Source organism: Pygoscelis adeliae, unplaced genomic scaffold, assembly GCF_000699105.1.
Source record: "Pygoscelis adeliae isolate BGI_AS28 unplaced genomic scaffold, ASM69910v1 Scaffold124, whole genome shotgun sequence".
In the NCBI taxonomy this organism is placed as follows: Eukaryota; Metazoa; Chordata; class Aves; order Sphenisciformes; family Spheniscidae; genus Pygoscelis; species Pygoscelis adeliae.
The window spans coordinates 4,280,488-4,299,846 of NW_008824791.1; the positions used below are offsets into that span (position 1 = coordinate 4,280,488).

Below are 19,359 nucleotides of genomic sequence, written 5' to 3' on the forward strand. Positions count from 1 at the left end.
TAAAATAAGTATACCCGTTCTAGTTACTATGTTAATCACAAGCTTAGTTGGGGTCCTTAATTAGGCAAAGTTGCAAAATCAGAGTTAGCTATTTGAGATCTTCGTGTTACAACAGACATGCCTATGGCAGAGTTAGCTCAATGCTCAGCAGCAGTCAAATAATGTTAGGAATCATTAGGAAATGCACAGAAAAGGAAACGTCATTCTGTCAGTGTATACATCCATGCATGGCAAATCTGTCTTCCACACTATGCAGCTTTGGTTCATATCCCACTCCCATATTCTCCATTTCTATTACTGCCCATTTGAAAAGAAAAATTATGAAAAAGAATGACTAGGGTGATCATAGGTATCTAACACTTTTTATTGCAAGAAGCAATTAATTTGTACTACTGGGGGGAGGGGACATGACAGAAGCTTATGAAATCATGAATGACACGGAAAAAGAAAGAAATAATTTTCTGTGGATCTTTACAGTACAGGAAATGGAAGCCCTTCAATGAAACCACCACATGACACACACAGCATTTTATTAAAACCGGAATTCATTGTCATGGAACGTCCTAAACACCAGAAGTGGAAGAATATATATATTCATCAAAGAAAAATGAAAAACTATCAGAAACAAAGATGCAACTTTCACCTCCATCTGTCCATTAAAGTGTGATGTGTTCTCTAGAATACCCTTCAAGTACTGACTGCTTGCCCTGTCTCAACTTTCCTCAAAAATCAGTACTGGCCACTCTCAGGGTCAAGTTATCAGGCTTGACTGAGCATTGGTATGACCTTGCACGGCTACTCTTATGATTTTATAACCCTGGCTGTCAATCACCAAGAACCATGCATTCAACTAGCCCCCAGATCCATCTATCATTGAAGTAACCTGTCCTGACAACGACTGTACTTTAAAAATGTTGTCAAACATAGCACAGTACTACAGCTAGGGCAAACAAAACCCAAGAATGTTCATTTTCATCTACGTTTCCTTTCAGGCAGAAAAATACTATCAGTGCCCTAAAGAAACCGAAATGCTAATACAAGGATACAAGAATAGAAACAAGAACAAAACACTGAAAAAACAAGGAAGCTGCCAAAAACCTAAAAGACATGACGTGAGAAAGAAGAGCTAGCACAAAAATTAAACAAATTGAGGGGGGTGGGGGTGGGTGTGTCCAAAAACAAAATCTGAAGGACAGGAAAGCAGAGAAAGCATTGAAGATGTAAAGGGGAGACATGATTACCTAAATTGCAGTGCCACAAGCCTACACAAGACATCAATCATTCTCCTTATAAATTCCGATTTCATTGCACTGATTGCCTCAGGGTTGAGAAATTTCAGTACACCCTACCCAGGACAAAGTTGGTTCAGAAAAAATCCTGAAGTGAGATGACATAACCAAATGTGTGCTAGAGGTCTATAACTAAACAGGCTTTTTATTCTGTACCAGATCACCTTCTCAACATTACTGTCAAAAAATAAGTCAAAAAATAACAAAGTCAGTGGAATAAGCTTGATTTTTTTTTCCGGAGAACACCATCTTTCCAGTAAGTGATCAGTCAATACACTACATTTCTCAGTGTTTAGTACAACCTATTGACCAACAGTGAATAACCCCAATAAATATGCAGATGGATCACTAAAAACAGATGCTCGGTAAGAGCAGATTAAAAAAAGTTCTCATGTCTCATTCCATGGTGGCAAACCCACTATTAAAATACACTGTAAAATGAGGACTAGCTAGAAAATTGGTTTGTATTTCAAAACTGTGTAGAAAAGCTACGTATCTACTACCTTCACAGCCACTCAACACCCAACTAAAAGCATAATGTAACAGTTACTACATTAAGGGTTTGAAATTCTTGGAAAAAGGTATTAGAGCCAAAAGAAAGGATAGATCAAACACAGATGATGGACAATTACTAACAAGATGAGAAAAGTCAAAGGGTGTGTAATTAGCTTTCTTCTATGAAGTATTCCACATTATCAACTGTGTCTAATTTTATTTGCCAAACTAGCCTTGAAAGGAAGCGGCAGGCACTTTTGATTCATTAGTCAAATAGTCAAAAATAAATTTACTATCTCTGTGTTTTCCTCAAAGACAATGCAGGAGGCAGTACAGCCAATCCTTAAAAAACTGAAAAAGCAAACTCCTCACTTCTATGCGATGTAACAGTAGAATTAACTCTTTTGTGAACAGGATAGATTAACAGAATACAAGAAATAGAAGAAAGGAAATAAAAATGACTGTAGGTATCCAGAATATCAGAGAGATCTCCCAAGCAAGGAAGGGTGTGAAAAAGGCACTACTTTTCATCTACGGAGGAAAAGTAAAAACTGCAGGTTCCAACCATATGCAAACTTCCTATAGTAATTTAAACATAGCTTTGAGGACTACATCTAACAATGACTTGCACAACACAAGTGCCGTCCTGAAGTAGATGTATGCCACACAGGATGCTTGTTTGTTACTGAACTGAATGTCTACACATAGAAATGAGAAATTATTCCTCCTCTTTCCTTTATTTTAAAATGCATTTGCTCATGTCAAAGGCTTCCTCTACCTATGCATTCTGCAGTTTCACCTTCCTCAGTTTTCACAGGACCAGAACTGGAAGAAAATAAGCGATACTTTTACTCCAATTCAATATGGTTTAGAGTTGCTTTCCCCTCTACTTTCCTCACACTTCATTGCTGCTGGTCCAAACTGATTCTCTTTCAACGTTTCTCCTTTGGATTTAGCCACTTCATACAGAAAGCATCTCGCCTAACTCCATACATTTCCTCATCATCTTAAGGTCCCTTTAGAGTTAACACGGAAAAAGGCAACTTCTGGCATACATATGACCTCACTGAATTGGACAATGTGGATCTTGTTGAAAGAGACAAATCATGCCCTGGAAGGATGATAAGGTTACAAGCAGACATCAATGATTCGACAGACAATTCAATTACTTCACATACTACTGCTAGAAACTGTGTCTTCAAACAAAGTGGAAAATCACGCTACTTCAAAGACAATGGTACCTAAACTCTGAGATTAAAATACTCGTATCTCAAACAAAAAGGTGCTATGGTAATATTAATGCTACAAGAGCATGTATACTTGAAGTAATTCATAGAACTATTCCCTTCTTCAAAGATATTGTACCTGAGTATGATTATACATACGGTCGTATTTCCCACAGGATCTCTCTTTTGTGTAACATAGATCAAATGGTAGGTAGGAAGTTGGACTTTATTTTTATCCTCAATCAGAAAAAAAAATTCTTGCCTTAAGTATGTTGTCCACTGTGTCCAATTACACAGCATGCTTTATATAGAAAATACAAGTCACAACTTATTCCACAGAAGAATTCAAATGTTCTGAACAAAAAAAAACCAAAAAACAACCAAACAACCAAAACCAACTGCCACCCTCCAACAAACCCCAATGACCCCAAAAAAAACAAATCCAGAAACACCCTTAATAAGACAACTATGGCATTCATTCCTCACATTTGAAATGCATGCTGATTCAGCAACGGGGGGGGGGGGAGACTAATATGATCATTTACCATTGATGGTATAAGCATTTTTATCAGTAACGGCATTGTAATTTTATTTACTTTTATTTCACAGATTTTTTTAAAGCAAGTAGTTAGAAATTATACTGAATGGTTGTTAGCCATAAAAGATTATTCCCTGCAAAAAAACCACACAGTAAATGAGGTAAGAACTCCTAATACCTCCTCCTAATACCCCATTCTTTAAAGGTGGATAGTTCTGAGCAAATTTAATTTCTAAAGACATTTTGCAAATTGTAGCAGTATTTTAAACATCTGCATATAATGCTGTAAGTTCACAATTAAAACATTTTCCACCCAGTAAAACAATTAAGTTAGGCCACGTGTTAAAGCATACTTTAAAAGATAACACAATCGATTAAAAATGAATTTTCAAATACATATCCACCAGGTAGATCCAAGCAACGCCAAACAGCCAACACCAAATTTGCAGTTTCTGTTACATGACACAGAGGTACTTAACTAAAATAGAGATCAGTCACTCCATTTTTAACAAGTAGCAAAGAAATACTATTTTCCTGTCCCCTGTTTTATAGGCAAAAATGACTATTTTTACAAGAAAACTAAGGGGGGGGGGGGGAATCGAAGAACCCCAACCAACTTCAGGAAAAGAAACTTGAAGAACTTCATCTTAAGTATATTTGAGGAGATGAAAAACTACTAGAAAAGAAATTCTAAAGCAAAAATCATTGTTACAATCTTGAATACAAAAACTGACAAATAACTTTCTACACATAGAATCATAGAACGGTTTGGGTTGGAAGAGACCTTACATTGTCATTCTTATAACATTTCTTAAAAAAACTGGGAAATCAACGCATTTGTTTTTTTACGTTAACACCATCTGTACCAGAACATTAAACTTACAATGGTAGTCAGTACAGCAAAAGTAGCTGACTTCTTATATGCAGCAATTGCAATCCTTGCCTTTCCCAGCCTTTCTAGTCTCTCAAAAATATACACAAGTCAAAAATCATACTTCTGATCTCAAGGCAAAAGGCTAGATTTTATTAACACTTTTTCTTTAAAACTACTACTGTTAGTTAACAATTATAACACCCCTTAATTTAAAGCTACAAGTGTAAGCAACTCAAGATAAAAAAATCTTTACATTTGAACAGCTTTTGAAATAAACATGTTAAAGTACAAAATTTTACACTTTCATTTTCACTTTTTATAGCACATCTAGTATCCTTTCACTTTTCAGATATCTTGTACAACAAAGACAATGCTTTAACAGTCATGAATTTCTGCTCTATTCATCAAAGGTAATATAGCAATCTCTTTGCCCTGTACCTAGTTTAAGTAAAAGCTTTTATTTAAAGGAATGACTTACACTATTTGGACCACTTTCAAAAATTAAGTATTTAAATAAGCAATATTTCAAGTTATGTCATTGCCTTCCAGGGGAGGCTTATTTTTGGTTTTATCGTCTCTTTGAATAAGCATGTAGCACTTGATAATTTGCTTTTTAGACTTGGAGAATAAATCACTCAAAACACTAATACAGCTTTACGTCAACAAAATATATCAACATAGCACAAAACTACTAAAGATTCCATTTAAAGGTTTAAGATGAGTTCTAACTGAAAAGATAAGCATGTGTTTTCCTGGCATAGAAGATTAATTCATTCAGCAGTGGGACGCAGCATTAAGGTATAGAAATGGGATTTTGTTTTGCTTCAAAGGTAGTGTCACATGTTTAAGAAGAAACAAATACCTAGAGAATTCAGATGTAGATCTCAGCAAGCAGAGTTTTCCAGCTCAGCTTTAATACATGGCATTTGCATTTTTAAGTTAAGGAACTATTACCATGGAAACAAAATCACAATTTAACATCTTTTAACAAACAAATAAGTAACAAGTGACTTACACATCCATCATGCACATTCAAGGTTGCTTCAAGTTTTAATCTTTGGATAAATTCTCTTCTCCCTGTGAAGAAAAATACTAATTACATACTCTTTTAAAAACAATAACACTGAAGAAGTAATTAAGACCCTGCTAATGGGCGCTAACAGGTAAATACCTAAACAATAAAGAACCAGAATATAAAACTTGAAACAATTCATATGGTTCTCATTTTACAAATGCTAAGACAAGCATCACATTTGCTAGCTCTTCCACCACCTTTAATAAGAGTGCAGAAACGGCAAAATGAACATTTCACAGGTTCACAGGCTGATGCTTCCTCTAAAACTAATAGCTATAAAGCAGAAAATAACCCTGTGGTTACTTGGTTAACTTAGCTGAAAGACAGCAAGTATAACATAGTTCAAGAAGTATGACCTTTTTTATAGGAATGTAGAGAAGAATGTGTTTAGGTCTCAAGTAGAAAGTAAAACACGGTGTCATAATTTCAGCAAAGAACTGGAAGCTAATCTTTCAAGCATTATCTACAACTCTACATCTCCTCTTGAACTAGAGAAAACCCAACTTCAGTTTCGTTATTAATGTTGCATTTTGAAAAGTAACATTGAAGTGCAGTACCACTCCATTTGATATATACTTAAGGGATAAAACACAAAGGAAACTTTTGGAAAGGTGACCTGAAAGGAGGAGATGAAGGAGAAAGAAGAAATCTATAAATCCATATTGAGTAAGGCAAGGGCCCAGGAACTTTATGTCCTTATTCCCCATATACAAGCTGACTTACCACTGCACTCAAAAACACTACTGTACTATACACATGAAGAGGGAAAAATAAAGTATATTGAAAACAACGTGGTGTCTTCCTGAACTAGATGTTTAAATAAATATCTCCAACTTTCATTTAATTTAGAGTTCCCCCGTTTTATGAAAACGGGTTATAATGAACCTAATAATCCCCAGAAAGCACTTTCAGAAAAGACAAATATTGATAAACCTAATCTTTTTACTTAAATCCTAAAAGCACTTAAACTCAAGGACCATTATCTTTTTTTGTCCTTTGTTTGTACAACTCTCAGAACAAAACTCCAGGTAAGAGCATTAGACTGTAGGCCTATGTTAGGCTGCACTTTTCAAATATGAAACCTATCGAATTCACTCAAAATTAACCTTCCTGCCTTCCTTCGAGGAAAGAAGTTCAACAGAACCCTCTCCACATCTGAAAATCCTGCATTTCTGAGCTTGTTTTGGTTCAGCTCAAGGCAGAACCATTTCAGACCCCAGTGTTGCCTCTGGCACCGTAGCACAAATTCGGAAAAGTAATTTCTCCTCCCTCCGCTTGTTTCCTCTTAATGCCTTTTACTTGTCCCATATACTCTCCAGCACTGAAAAAGAACACCTGATATCCATACCTGGTCCCTCACAATCACAGACTACCACAGTACAACCATCTGACTGAGAAGCAGGCACTGAACATCCCTGCCACACTCCCTCCCTCAAAGACCAGGAAACCCTTCAAGCAGTACCAACTCCCGCAGGTACACCTGCACCTCATTCAATGTTCATACAGCTTTCCCTCCATGAAAAGGTATGTTTTGGTACCTAGTTTTTGCTGGAGCTAGAAGTCACCTCCAAAATCGCTCATAACACAGCTCAAGTACCACATTAGAGAAAGATCATACTTGGCAAAATATTTTTTCTTTTTCAAGAGGAGGTATTGACTGGGTGAAATGGTTATAAAAGTGCTTGCTTTTAAAGCACACCTAACCTACCTTTAAAAAGATAAAAACCATACTCTCTTATACCCCATTTTATAGACATCGAAATTGTGACATCTCAGAAGTGCTACAATTTCCATTAACCAGGAATAGCCATCATTAGAGAGAGATTAAAATAACAATCTTATACACCACACACTACTAGCAAGAATGTATGTATTCCTGAATTGGGAATATATCTACCTAGTTCACTAGTCTTTCTTCAGCGCTGTTCCTTATCCATTTTCTTCCCCTAGAGGAACAGACCTTGAACTTAGGTCCTTAATCGCTGCTTTATTGTACTTTTCAGATAAATCCTATTATTTTTTCAAATCATTGAATGAAATGTGTATTTTCAGTGAAGATTCCTATTTTCAGGTTAATTTGATTTCTACAACATTTGCTTGTAAGTAAATGTGAATACTGAGATGGGAAATATCACTTGCTGTATGCTTATGTATCACTTTGCATAATAGAAACCTAACACTTTGCTTCTAGGGTGCTATTGTAATGCAAAATACAGCACAATAATATGTGACCCCCAACAGGAAAACTTCACTAAGAAAGGTATACTCCACAGGCCAACACAAAAATCTATTGTTTGCCAGTCCCATCACATTTTCACTTGCAGAACAGAAAAGTTTGATAGCAGTGGATGACTCTTGGGCATTGCACTATATATACATATAACATCTGGAACTGAGGTGATGTCTACAGATCAACATGCAGGCACTTGCTGAGAATCCTCTGCACAGAAACACTGAAGGAGATTACTTTAATTCATTTTTAAAAACAAGCAGAGCAACAGATTTTCCTCCTTCCCGTACGGTCTGGTTTTAATCCAAATCACTTAAATCAGCAAGAAAGAAACAGTAAATGTGTTCTAATCACATCTTCAATTGCAATTTTTATGACCTTAAAGAAGTCTGTTGACAAAATTAGATGTGAACTGATTTGTTGTTGTTGTTAGATTAGGATTTTTTGGTCTTAATAAGAACACAGTAGCTATACAAGTTTCAGTAAATAACTTGAGATACAGACATATGGTGTCTCATATACTTACACTCCCCCATTTAAAACACACACACAAAAAATGTTAGGATTGCACATGCTAGCATATGTGATTTGTTATATATGTGCTTAGTTATTTATCATGTGATCACTATTTATCTAAATATTGATTTGAGGGAGGAATTAAATACAAGCAAAACTACAACACTTAAACAGTTTCCTTATTCCCTAAAGTAAAAAGGGGGCAAGTGAGAAAACAGTTAATGTTTTGCCTCCAAAAACCTTCCTATTTGATAAAGTACTAAACACAGTAAGACAACTGAATGGATTGTTTCTAGTTGATCTTATCATTCAAAACTAGAACCACCAGATCCTGAATGTGGGGTTTTTTTCTAAAATAAAAACCAGAACTACTTGAATAAAATGATCTGAAGAAAATACTGTCTCTGCATTTGCTGTTGTTAAAAGCTGAAGTAAAGTCAGTGAATCTGTGTTCCTTGTACTTCAGCAATGACTTCCACAAGTTCACTGGTTTGATAAAAAAGCTCAGCAGTAAGTACGTACTAGAGCTTTCTGATATTTAAGTCACTTGAATATTTTTGTCACCCATTTTTATCACATTAAAAAATTAAAAACGCAATACTGTTTGTCTGGCTTATTAGTAGGCTACATTCCTCTTTTTACTCTTCAGGTGCATCACAACTCTTATTGCTAGACTTTCTAACAGTCAAATTCTCCGTATCTAGGACTCTGCTCTCCCAAGTGACAAAAATCTTCATAATCCTTAATTCTCATTCATCTAATCCAATGGTTACCTGTTCCCTCCACCTTCCAACGAAGGCAGCCCCCCGGCTCTCCCTTCAGCTAAGATGATGGAGGAGACCTAGGCTTTTGACAAAACCCCATAGAGTACCTTTTTCTTATAAAATCAGCATCAAGACTTCTGTCAAGTTTTGGTCCGTCCCCCCTGTACAGGCTCTGTAAGAGCCAGAAACGGTTTCTTTTTCCCCCTTAAATATGTGCCACCAGAAATGCAATAATTTAATTCTGTGAGGATGCTTCAATATATCATTTCTTATACTCAAAAATGGCCTGTTTAAGACGGGGATCAAGTGATCAAGTTGTCATCACCAAGATCATCTCACTGGACAGTGGAATATACATGAAGTTTGCTTTGAAACCGCTAAGGTGAAACTATCAACAAGAATAAAATAGAACAAAACAAAAAGCTAAACAAAATTTAATTGCCACTAAATTTCAAATGGCAATGATGACCTCCCTGTGAAGTGTTTACATAGCTGAAATTTGGAAGGCAATCAAGCTAACGCTCCACCCACCCATTTTCACTAGACATTATGCACTAACCAAAGCCTCAAGGTACAGCGCCACTCTCAGTACAATGATCAACAAGATTTTCAGTTTTTATCCATCCACCTATTTTACCAAACATTATGCGCTACTGAATCCTCAAGGTACAGCGCCACCCTCAGTACACTGATCAATAATTTTTTTAGTTTATATTAAGCTAGAGAGTAGAGGACCATTTCCAAGGCCACATTCTATATATGGAAGAAGCACCACCTCGAGTCATTCATAATACAAATTTAAATATGGAAAAGCAGGCAAGAGAGAAATGGCAGCTGCTTCCTTGTAACTTATTTCTTCAAAATGTTCCACTGCGCACAACGTCAAACCAAACAATGCCTTGCCACTCCCCTCTGGAGAATTACCTAACTTTGGTGTTTGGGCACGTACACACAGCTCTAATCTCACTTCAGGAAGCAATACCAAAATACCACAATGTCCCTTGTATTCCCCACTCACAGCAGTTATGACACCATTTAGGTCACAATCCTCAGTTTGGGAATTGCTGGTCAGGTGCTTTCTACATGGCTATTTTGGCAGCCAACCTTGCTTTTGTAAGCGACTTAGACAATGCTACTTCAGAACTGATGACAGCAGTGAAGTTTAATGCTTCAAGCATGTAAAACCTTCATATATTTAAAACTGCACTGCACTGCAGAATTTCCCATTGAAAAAGTACAGACCATTTCATGATGAAGGTCTCGCTTTAAAGTACCTTTGTGCTCTACAGACATACAACTAAACTTTGACCCAAAGCAGCGCCACCATAGTATGAGACATTAAAAGACAACCCTTATTCAGAAAACCAGTAATAGATCCTGTTTGTCAAATGAACACTCATTTATGTCAAGCTGGCTCTTTCCAAGGCCAAGTCCCTCAGCGCTAGCTTGCTGTGACATTTGGAATGCCCTAGTTTAAAACTGAAACGGAGCCAGCATCTGTTCCCAATGCAGAACACATGTTATCTTGCACTCTAAGCGTATTTAAAAACTACTCTTGATTTTCCAGGGTAGAGTTTACATATTTCTGAAGCCACTCCATGAAAAGATGGCAAGTCCAGTTCATTTGTATATGGGTTATTTTGCTGGATCGACTACGTCAAACTCTGCATAGTGATCCAGCATAACTTTTGATCCACATCTCAACACGCTGTTTTTCCAGCAACCAGAATTCTCCATATACCATACAGTAAACAGGAATATACACAATATGCATTGAATTAACTTTCATCGAGGTATGTTAAAATTCTTGAAGATGAATTAAAAATCTTGAAAAACATTCATTACCTACGTAGACTGACAGTGGCCCCATTTTATAGACACTTAAACTGTGACACAGGAAACTGAAGCTATTTATCAAAGGAGAGAGTGAATCAGCAGTACTGCCAGAAACCAAATCCGTTGGTGTGACCCCCAGTCCTTTGATCAAGGCCCTGCGTTATATTTCCTTATTGTTTTGTACTACTGTATAAATGCCAAAAAATGGTAACTCTTGGACGTGTCAATGTTTAAAAGATTACCTTTCAAGTTACTATGAACAACTACTTCATTATGGTTTAAGTTCAAAACAGATAACCCAAATTCTTCTCTGCTCTTAATGATACATCATCAAGCCTGAAGGTCTGAACGCTACACAGAAAACACAAAATATTTTAATTTCTATGAAGAGACTTACTTGCCATTTTAATACGTAAGAGCTTTGCTACTAAACACCCAGCATCAAACAACTTGGTGTTAATCAAGCTTGCACTCAAATCCTAAGATACACTTCAGAATAAGCTTCATGTATTAAGAAACACAAAACTTTCACATATTAACACTAAGACAGAAACTACAGAAGATAGGACACTATGCCCTGAACTACAATCCAGAAAGCTTATAATATCTCCTGGTGAGTATATTGATACAAAATTTGATCTCAAAAGAAACACAAAAAGAGATCTGCTGAAGCAAAAAAAAAAAGGTTCAGTGATGTTATATATTTTAGGGTTATTAATAAGAATTTTGGAAAAGAATTCTGTTTAGGTTTGCTTCTATCGAATCTGCAAGAGTAAGTTACTACAGGTAACAGCACAGATAAGATTTGTTTGCATTAGTAGCAATGTCTGTAATTAACTTTCAAACATATTTCAGCTACTAAAAGTATCCACGCCTGAATATAAGCTCCCATTGGGCTCCATCACTGGTAAGGCTACAAGCATTTGAGCTTTAAACCAATATGTTTAATTTCTGTTTGATATTTACCATGCTTTATGCCTGAAAGCATTTAATACATAAAATTCAATTGTATTAATATCAATTTTTTAAGGTGTTCTCAGTGGCAAAAATATGGGCATAAAGTACAACTACCTGTCTTAAAGAAGGCATTTTATCTGTGTATTCTAAGTACGAGCTTTTGAGTGAGTGTGCTATACTGACTAGTAGTACTAAGTGGATTTCATTCACAAGCACACCATATTCTGACAGCTATCCTGTCCCCACTTACACTGCCCATAGTAAAGTCTTCTGCATCGTTCTTGCCACAGATTGCAGCTGAGCAGAAGATAAAATGAGCGCGTTTTTGTGACAGGAGAAAAAAAAATGCCAGTTTTCAGCAATTTTTATATTCATTCAATCCTTTAAAGTAGTCGAACGATTATACACAAACTACTCACTGAGATAAAAGGCACTTGAAATTTTTATATTATGTCACGGATATTTCTAATTTCTACAGCGCAGAGGACAAAAAGTCGTGTGATAAAACAAAGAGAAGCTGTATCTATGTAAAAGACAACCAAAGGCAAAAAGATAAGATGTACGACCTTACTCTTCTCAACACAAAACTATCTGAAATAGCTTAAGAGTGATTAACTGGATGCATGATTAACCAAATGCAAAAGCATCTTCTGTTTTCTCCACCAGCACTAAAATATGTCTCCCAAGTAAACAACTTGAAATTCTAAAACAGATACCAACACAAAACTGAATAGTCATCAGATCAAGAAAAATACACTTGAGCCCTGTTTTCTTCTCATCAAAGGAGGCTTCCTTTAACTGAAGGCAAAAAGAAATATTATGCAGAGTGTTGCAAGTTGGAGTAAATAGCATTACTGTAGGTTTCAACATGTCTTTGGAAATGCTTTCTCTGATTTTGAAAAGTCTTCATCTGAAATAGTACGTGGAACAGTAATGACTGTTGAATATTTTCTTGTAAAAAGGATATTAACATAGTAACTCGGACAATCCTTACGACACTGGGAAATGCACATCAAACGAGGTACTCTGCTTTATTTTCTCAAGTACTACTTACCTGGGTAACACCCAAGGTTAATTAGGAGCTCTACATTTCAGCAAGAACAGACGATGTCCAAGAAGCTGAAACAGGGGTATGACTCTACCCCAGTGCAAAAGTTAAGACTGCTAGCAGCAGAACCATGATCTATCATCCCCAAGCGCTCAGACAAAATGAATACTGGAGCATGGAAAATCACTAGCAGAAGGAAGGAAAAAGTTACTGGAATCTGCTCTTAAAAGAAGTACATTCCTAGCAGGCACGTCCTCTTACAGCTGAAGATGCGTGTGCCCAATACTGCTGCCAGTCCCTCCATTACCTTTAAGTGTCTGTCAGAGGCTACTGCTTCGTCAAATCAGCCAGCAGGACTAATCACATGAATAACCCCTAGCCCATTTCAGACAAAGGTTCTGGGGTAAATAAAAGCCTTCTGTTTGAAGTTGTTTAAGCTAACTCAATACGCATTGTTAAACAGATTAATAAGTGATTACATAGAAGCTTACCAGCATATCTAAAGAGACATGCCTTTTAGCAAAAAAAGCACAGCCTGCCCCCACAAGGACATCTCAATGAAACTAAGAATTTTGACAGGGTGGAACTGAATGAAAGCATTTACTATTCTGCACACCTACCTAATTAAACATGCCGTTTAATCCTGGGTAGTATAGGAATTATACACTGCTGGGTTTGGGGGAAGATGTGGAATAGATATAGATATACACACCATAACAGATATAGGCACATAACCCTGAGAGATTACAAGTGTAAACACTTGGAAATTGCCCAGGATTAGAGTTTAAAGATAGATGACATCAAAAGTTGAGCTAAAGTAGAAATCTGAGTCTTGGCAGTAGATGACTATTACGTAACACTGTGACATAAGTTGAATTATCATTGGGCATTTAAAAACAAATGAAAACAGCTTACTACTTTTAAAAGTTCCATTGCTTGTTGCATTAAACTGTATGTATTCATCCTAGATGACCAAAAAACCCTGTTGTTTAACTCGAGACTCCTTTTTTACTGAAGAGAGTTTTCAGGACATAACAGTGTTTCTAAAATAAAAACAAATTAAAGAGAAACCACACTTTCCCTCATTTCCTAGGAAAGGTAAATAATGGGAACACACTACAATAATAATAATAATAACAATAATAATAACAACAACAACAACAACAACGCCATGTAACCTAAATAAAGAGGTGGTTTTGGTTTTGTATAATAGTTTTCTATACTGGTGAAGTTTCAGTAGTTCAATAAAGGTTGAACAAACATCACTAATAGTTCAGAACGAATTCAGTCAACAGGGAAGGGAAGGATGGATCCTCACCTTCCTCATGATATCTGCTAAGTAGAGAGCAGCACCTTTAATGATGCGTTCAATTTTCCTCAGGAAAGCCTGCAAATCGTTGAAGAACAAAATGAGGAAAATAAGGGGATATTAAAATTCACTGATGTGACTCAGATTCCATCTCACGATATTCACGTTCAATATTTAATGATTCAACACATACTAAAGCATTTGGGACATATCTGAATCAGCAACTCACTAAGCCCCAAAGACACGAAAACACTGAGACTTGCACTTAATCAGTGAAAAATCCAGCTTTGTTTGAAGGCTGGCATGCTTTATATCTGAACTGATCTTTTTCCTTACTGCTGGGACAGGACTAGTCTCAAGTGTCAACAAGTTCTTGATACATGATCGGTTATATCCCGCTAGACTATTTTGGGGACATTCAAGGATAGAAGATCAGGAATCACAAGCGAAGTCACAAGAACTCATACTATTGCAGTGCAACAACTTAGAAGTGACTAAACACAGACATGCTTAATGGTCTAGCCTAATGCAGTTAATGGAAGCAATCCAACTGGAAGAAGGCTACAGGAAAAAAAAAACGTTAAAAAATAAATAAAAGAAAGAGATCTGAAGTGATCTCCCACACCACTGCCTCATCCTGAAATACAAATCCAGTACACACGGTACATGACTTGTTTTTGCAGCAAGAGACAGCTTTCATGTATCCAAAGCTCATTATTACAAGATCAAGGTGCAACTTAACTATGAAGCTGTCTGAAACACTCAGTATCAAGACACAGGCAGTTATTTACAAAGCAAATACATTCTTTGTACAAAGATTGTCTTCAAAAGCATACAATGTAAATTCAATGAAATATTGCAATCAAAAAATGAAAAGATATTTAAAGTGCACACAAATCTTTACAGTCTCCAGCTGTTTGCAGGAGAAGACTGAGGCTCCGAAGGATATAAAGCAAATACATTTGCATCCTAAGACTGAGCATAATTCAAGTAATATAATTATACATGCAAAGCTTTGGGACTACAACACACTTACATACATTCATGCTTCTTGGCAACCATTAACACACAAGACTAATGTTCAGTGCACAGACATTACACATAAGGTTAATCCCTTAAAAACAAAAAGTACAAGTACATCTGCATAGTTCAGACCGTGTCAAGCAAAGCTGACAAAACTGCAGACAACTTAAAAGGCCTCTTGAATTTCTGAAGGACAGAAAAATCAATCTGAAACAGTTGTACCAATTTTTGATCATTTCCTTCTAGCTCCACTTAGGCTGGGTCTATTTGTATGCAATGCCAGAAATCCCCCTTCCATTAATGTTTTTATGCTGTATGTCAAGATACAACAGTAGCAAAAAAGTTGGTGATTTAGAAAATTAAAATATCAAAACTCAGTAAGTAGGTTCATTGATAACAACATCTGATCTAGACAGTACTATAAAAAAAGAAAAAATAAAACCCAGAAAACAAGCTTCAGCAAAGTAGTCCCACCAAAGAACATAATAATGTGATCTGTAAGGGTCTACAGTTTTTCACAAATTGATGTTAGTACATAAAAAGCAGAAGTTGTACTCCTATCAATCCCAAACATCCTAAAAACTAACATTGGAAATTATTCTCTTATTTCAGGAGAGAGTGACAGAAGGCACCAAGTAATCCCAGACCCTGCATATCATTTTTTTTTTTTTTTTTTTAAAGAAAATATACTAAAGTGATTGTCAACACTTCATCACTGAGTAGGAGCAAGGTGGGACAACACTGAGGGGACAGAAGCAGTAACACAAACCATAACAATTAAACCACAAAACACACAGGGAAGATGTAACTGAGAAAAGGTCAATGATATTGTTAACTACAAGCAAAGATTCCTGAGATAGTAGCAAAACAAGCTATCAAATTTACATAGTGTAGTGCTACACGGCTGTACCACTTGCAGGTCCAACTGGCTCCTGCACCTCCACTTCCATAGCTCAGTTAGTCTACGAGTAAAATAATCCCAAAGATAACAGAAGGCTGATTAGACTGAAATTAAAACTAAGTATTCAGCTCTCAGACACCAGAAATACTCATCCAACCTTAATCCCACCTCCCAGCTCACGTCTCTTTCTGGTTTTCTGGTATGTACCAAATTATAACCAGCCAGCTTTTCTGTATTTGTTGCCTTGTCCAGATGATTCTGCTATACTATGTTTTTATTTTCCTTTACCAATAGAGTGCTACTTTCTGCAAATTATTCTATTAAAACATTTAAAATGGTTGTCTTTATTATCTCAGTTGATTTACTTGGAACTAGGAAAAAAAAAATCATTAATCTTCATGTGCTAGGATCACCCCTAACTTTTTTTCAAAAAGCTGTTTTATACATATGCATTGTGTCTTTCTATTCCTTGGTACCAATTTAAATGAGATGGTATCAGGGTATTCATTTTAGACATAGTCTCTTCATTAAACTCCTCCAAATTCAATTTGTTATCAACACGTCTTGATGACACATTGCTCTTTCAATTGTAATTTTTTAAGGACTATAGTCACGAAGTGTTGCTTTTATTAACAAGGAAAAAAAACCCAACATATCCAGTTTAAGGCAATACCTGATCGCCGTACTCTCTTGTGTTTTTCACAATTAAAAAGTAACATTCTTTCCCTGCAACGGTCTTTTATGTCTTAAACTTTTCTATACAACCACTGAAAATCCAATGACTGTACCAAATTTCCTGCCTGACATGTATTAGATTGAGCACATTAAAGATGTTTGGTCTTGTTTCAAAGACGTATTTTCCTCTAAATTCATTCATTACACTGTGAACTTCAATTCTGGCTCTGCCTATTTCTGTTATTCAGAAAACATCACTAATAAAAAAAATGTGGGGAGTTCAACTGTATCTTTCTAAAATCTTCAGTTTCACAAAGCGTTTGGTGTGTTCTAGGATGTATCACTACAGAACTGATTTTCTGGGCACACACCAAAGTGCAGTGGAAGATGCTGCACATCAGGAAGCTACACTGTTTACATTAAAACAGCAGTCAACCATTTGCGTCCTCGTAATCAGATAACCAGGTAAATTTATCACGGTCGTTTTTCAAGCAGCAGCTAATTTGCTAGACTTGTAGAAGGAAAAACAACATAAAACACCTCTACCAATGCTGGGTTTTAGCTGTGACAGATGACTGTTTTTAATTCATGCTGGAAAAGAAAATTAATGCCAAAGGTTTAGGACATGAAATGTAACAGTGCACCTGAAAATAACTAAACATCAAAAGTATTATGCAAAGAATTAAAAAAGAAAGGCTGATTAAATACTCTGTGACTATCTCCAAGTCCGCAAGAGCACCAACTACAAAGCTTATCATTTTAAAGCTGTCTGACCCTTCTTACTCTGCACTATTTTCAAAGACTAAGATACCACGTGTTGAAATATAGCTGGAGGAAAAATTGGGGAAAATAACACATTTCTTTCTAGTTGTTCTCCCTAACATTCAAGTTTCCATCTCTGCTGGTTTTTGTTTGTTTGTCCATGGAAAAGCAACAGAGAGAATTAAAGTTTTCAGTATTTTAAGGAATTAATTTCACTCTCACACCCTGGGCAATGCATTTTAGGAAGAACTAAATGTTCAACAGCAATACCCAATTCTATCTACATTCAATGAGCCACTACTAGTTTTATAAACTAATAAGGTAATGAACGTAACACAGTCAATATCAAAACCAATCAGTTGTCCATACACATATCAGCTGTTCTTGCCTATCCTGTTTTTCAACCCTACCTACGAACAGGGCAATTAACTTACTTCAAAACCATAATTAGTTTTGGTTTTACTATGGTTCATCTCGGTAAAGAGGGGGAGCTACCGACACCTGATTAGTAAGTTCTCCCTACCTACATGATCATGTATTTACAGTTCTCTTTTTAGCAACAGCTGTTGAAACGTCACAAAATTTGACCACAAAGAACATAACTACTGGTTTCCTTACAGTTAATTTATAGATTTCAAACATTTCCCAAATCTTAAAAAACGAGAAAAACTTAGGAAGATATGAAACAGTCTTTAAAGAGGGGGGAGTGGAAGCTCAGGAGACAGCATCACAACACTATCTCTAAGAAATCTGGTAAGCTTAAAAATTTCATATCTCAAGGAAAGATGTTGGAAAATAGTATGTGAACAAGGATATCGGAGATTAGGGAGAACTGACTTATTTTGATACTTGCTTTCATTGTATCAAGCACCACAACTTCTGACAATCACTCTGACCTAAAAAACAGAATCAGTTCCTCTCTGCAAACTATTTTAGACTAACAGATTTCCTCTGGACAACCTGCCATGCCAGTTAACAACAAAAAAAACCAAACACAAAAAAAACCAACACCAAAAAAAACACCAAACACAAAAGGAAAAGTCTTCCTCCTGGCTAAACAAAGCCATCCTCAGCAGCATGACCCTTCACAGAAAAGCAAATAAATCCGTCACATTAAATACTTCAGAGGAATTATGGACTCGCTTCTTTCTTGCGAGAAACCCATGCTGCTATTTCTTTAGTGAAATTATTATATGCTATACTTCATCCACATAGAGGTCTTTATTGTGATGGCACCGAACACCTTACCTGCTATCAGAACCGATATGTTCATTAGTCACTGAACTATTGCCACAATGATACAAAATTGCAACAAAGATCTGGGGATTCTTGGGAAAGTATCATGACTGAATAATTACATTTGCCAGTTTCAAAGCAGAATTTAAATTGGATACTACAGTTTACTACCAATGTTTTTCGTGCAAAAGCACTGCGATGTTTTTAACAACTGAAAGTAGTCTGAAACTCAGTTTCCATACGTGATCCAGCAGGAGGACTCCTCCCACTAGCATTAGGCGAAGACTGAATCAAAGAAAAGAGCATTACTGATGGCCTCCCCAAGGCTTGGCTTTCTCTGGAGACTTCAGATACAAGCCCTGTCTGAAATTGAGACTAATTAGCCTACAAATGCTGAAGACAATGTAGCTAACAGATACATTGATTAGACCCACATTTTCCCTCTATCGTCACAGCGGGAATTCTTACCCAATGATAACATCTGAAGGGCACGTCCCAGGTACATGTATACCGCCCCATCTCCACAAGACCTTCCTCCGGAACCCTGTCCCGAACTGACTAGGTTTCAGAGCAATTATTTAGAGATCTTGCAAAATCAGACGAGT

General features: G+C 36.4%; 1 protein-coding gene across 1 annotated transcript in view; it reads right to left on the minus strand.

Moving 5' to 3' along the window:
- The window catches only part of DCAF6 (DDB1 and CUL4 associated factor 6), an 87,849-nt gene extending 69,858 nt beyond the window's left edge, over positions 1-17,991 (minus strand). The window contains exons 1-4 of the mRNA XM_009323942.1: positions 17,953-17,991; positions 14,167-14,235; positions 12,517-12,598; positions 5,438-5,499 (exon numbers count right to left, since the gene is read on the minus strand). Coding sequence (XP_009322217.1) covers positions 5,438-5,499; positions 12,517-12,598; positions 14,167-14,235; positions 17,953-17,991 — 252 coding nt within the window. The remainder of the gene's footprint in view (positions 1-5,437; positions 5,500-12,516; positions 12,599-14,166; positions 14,236-17,952) is intronic.
- Positions 17,992-19,359: the final 1,368 nt, after the last annotated feature.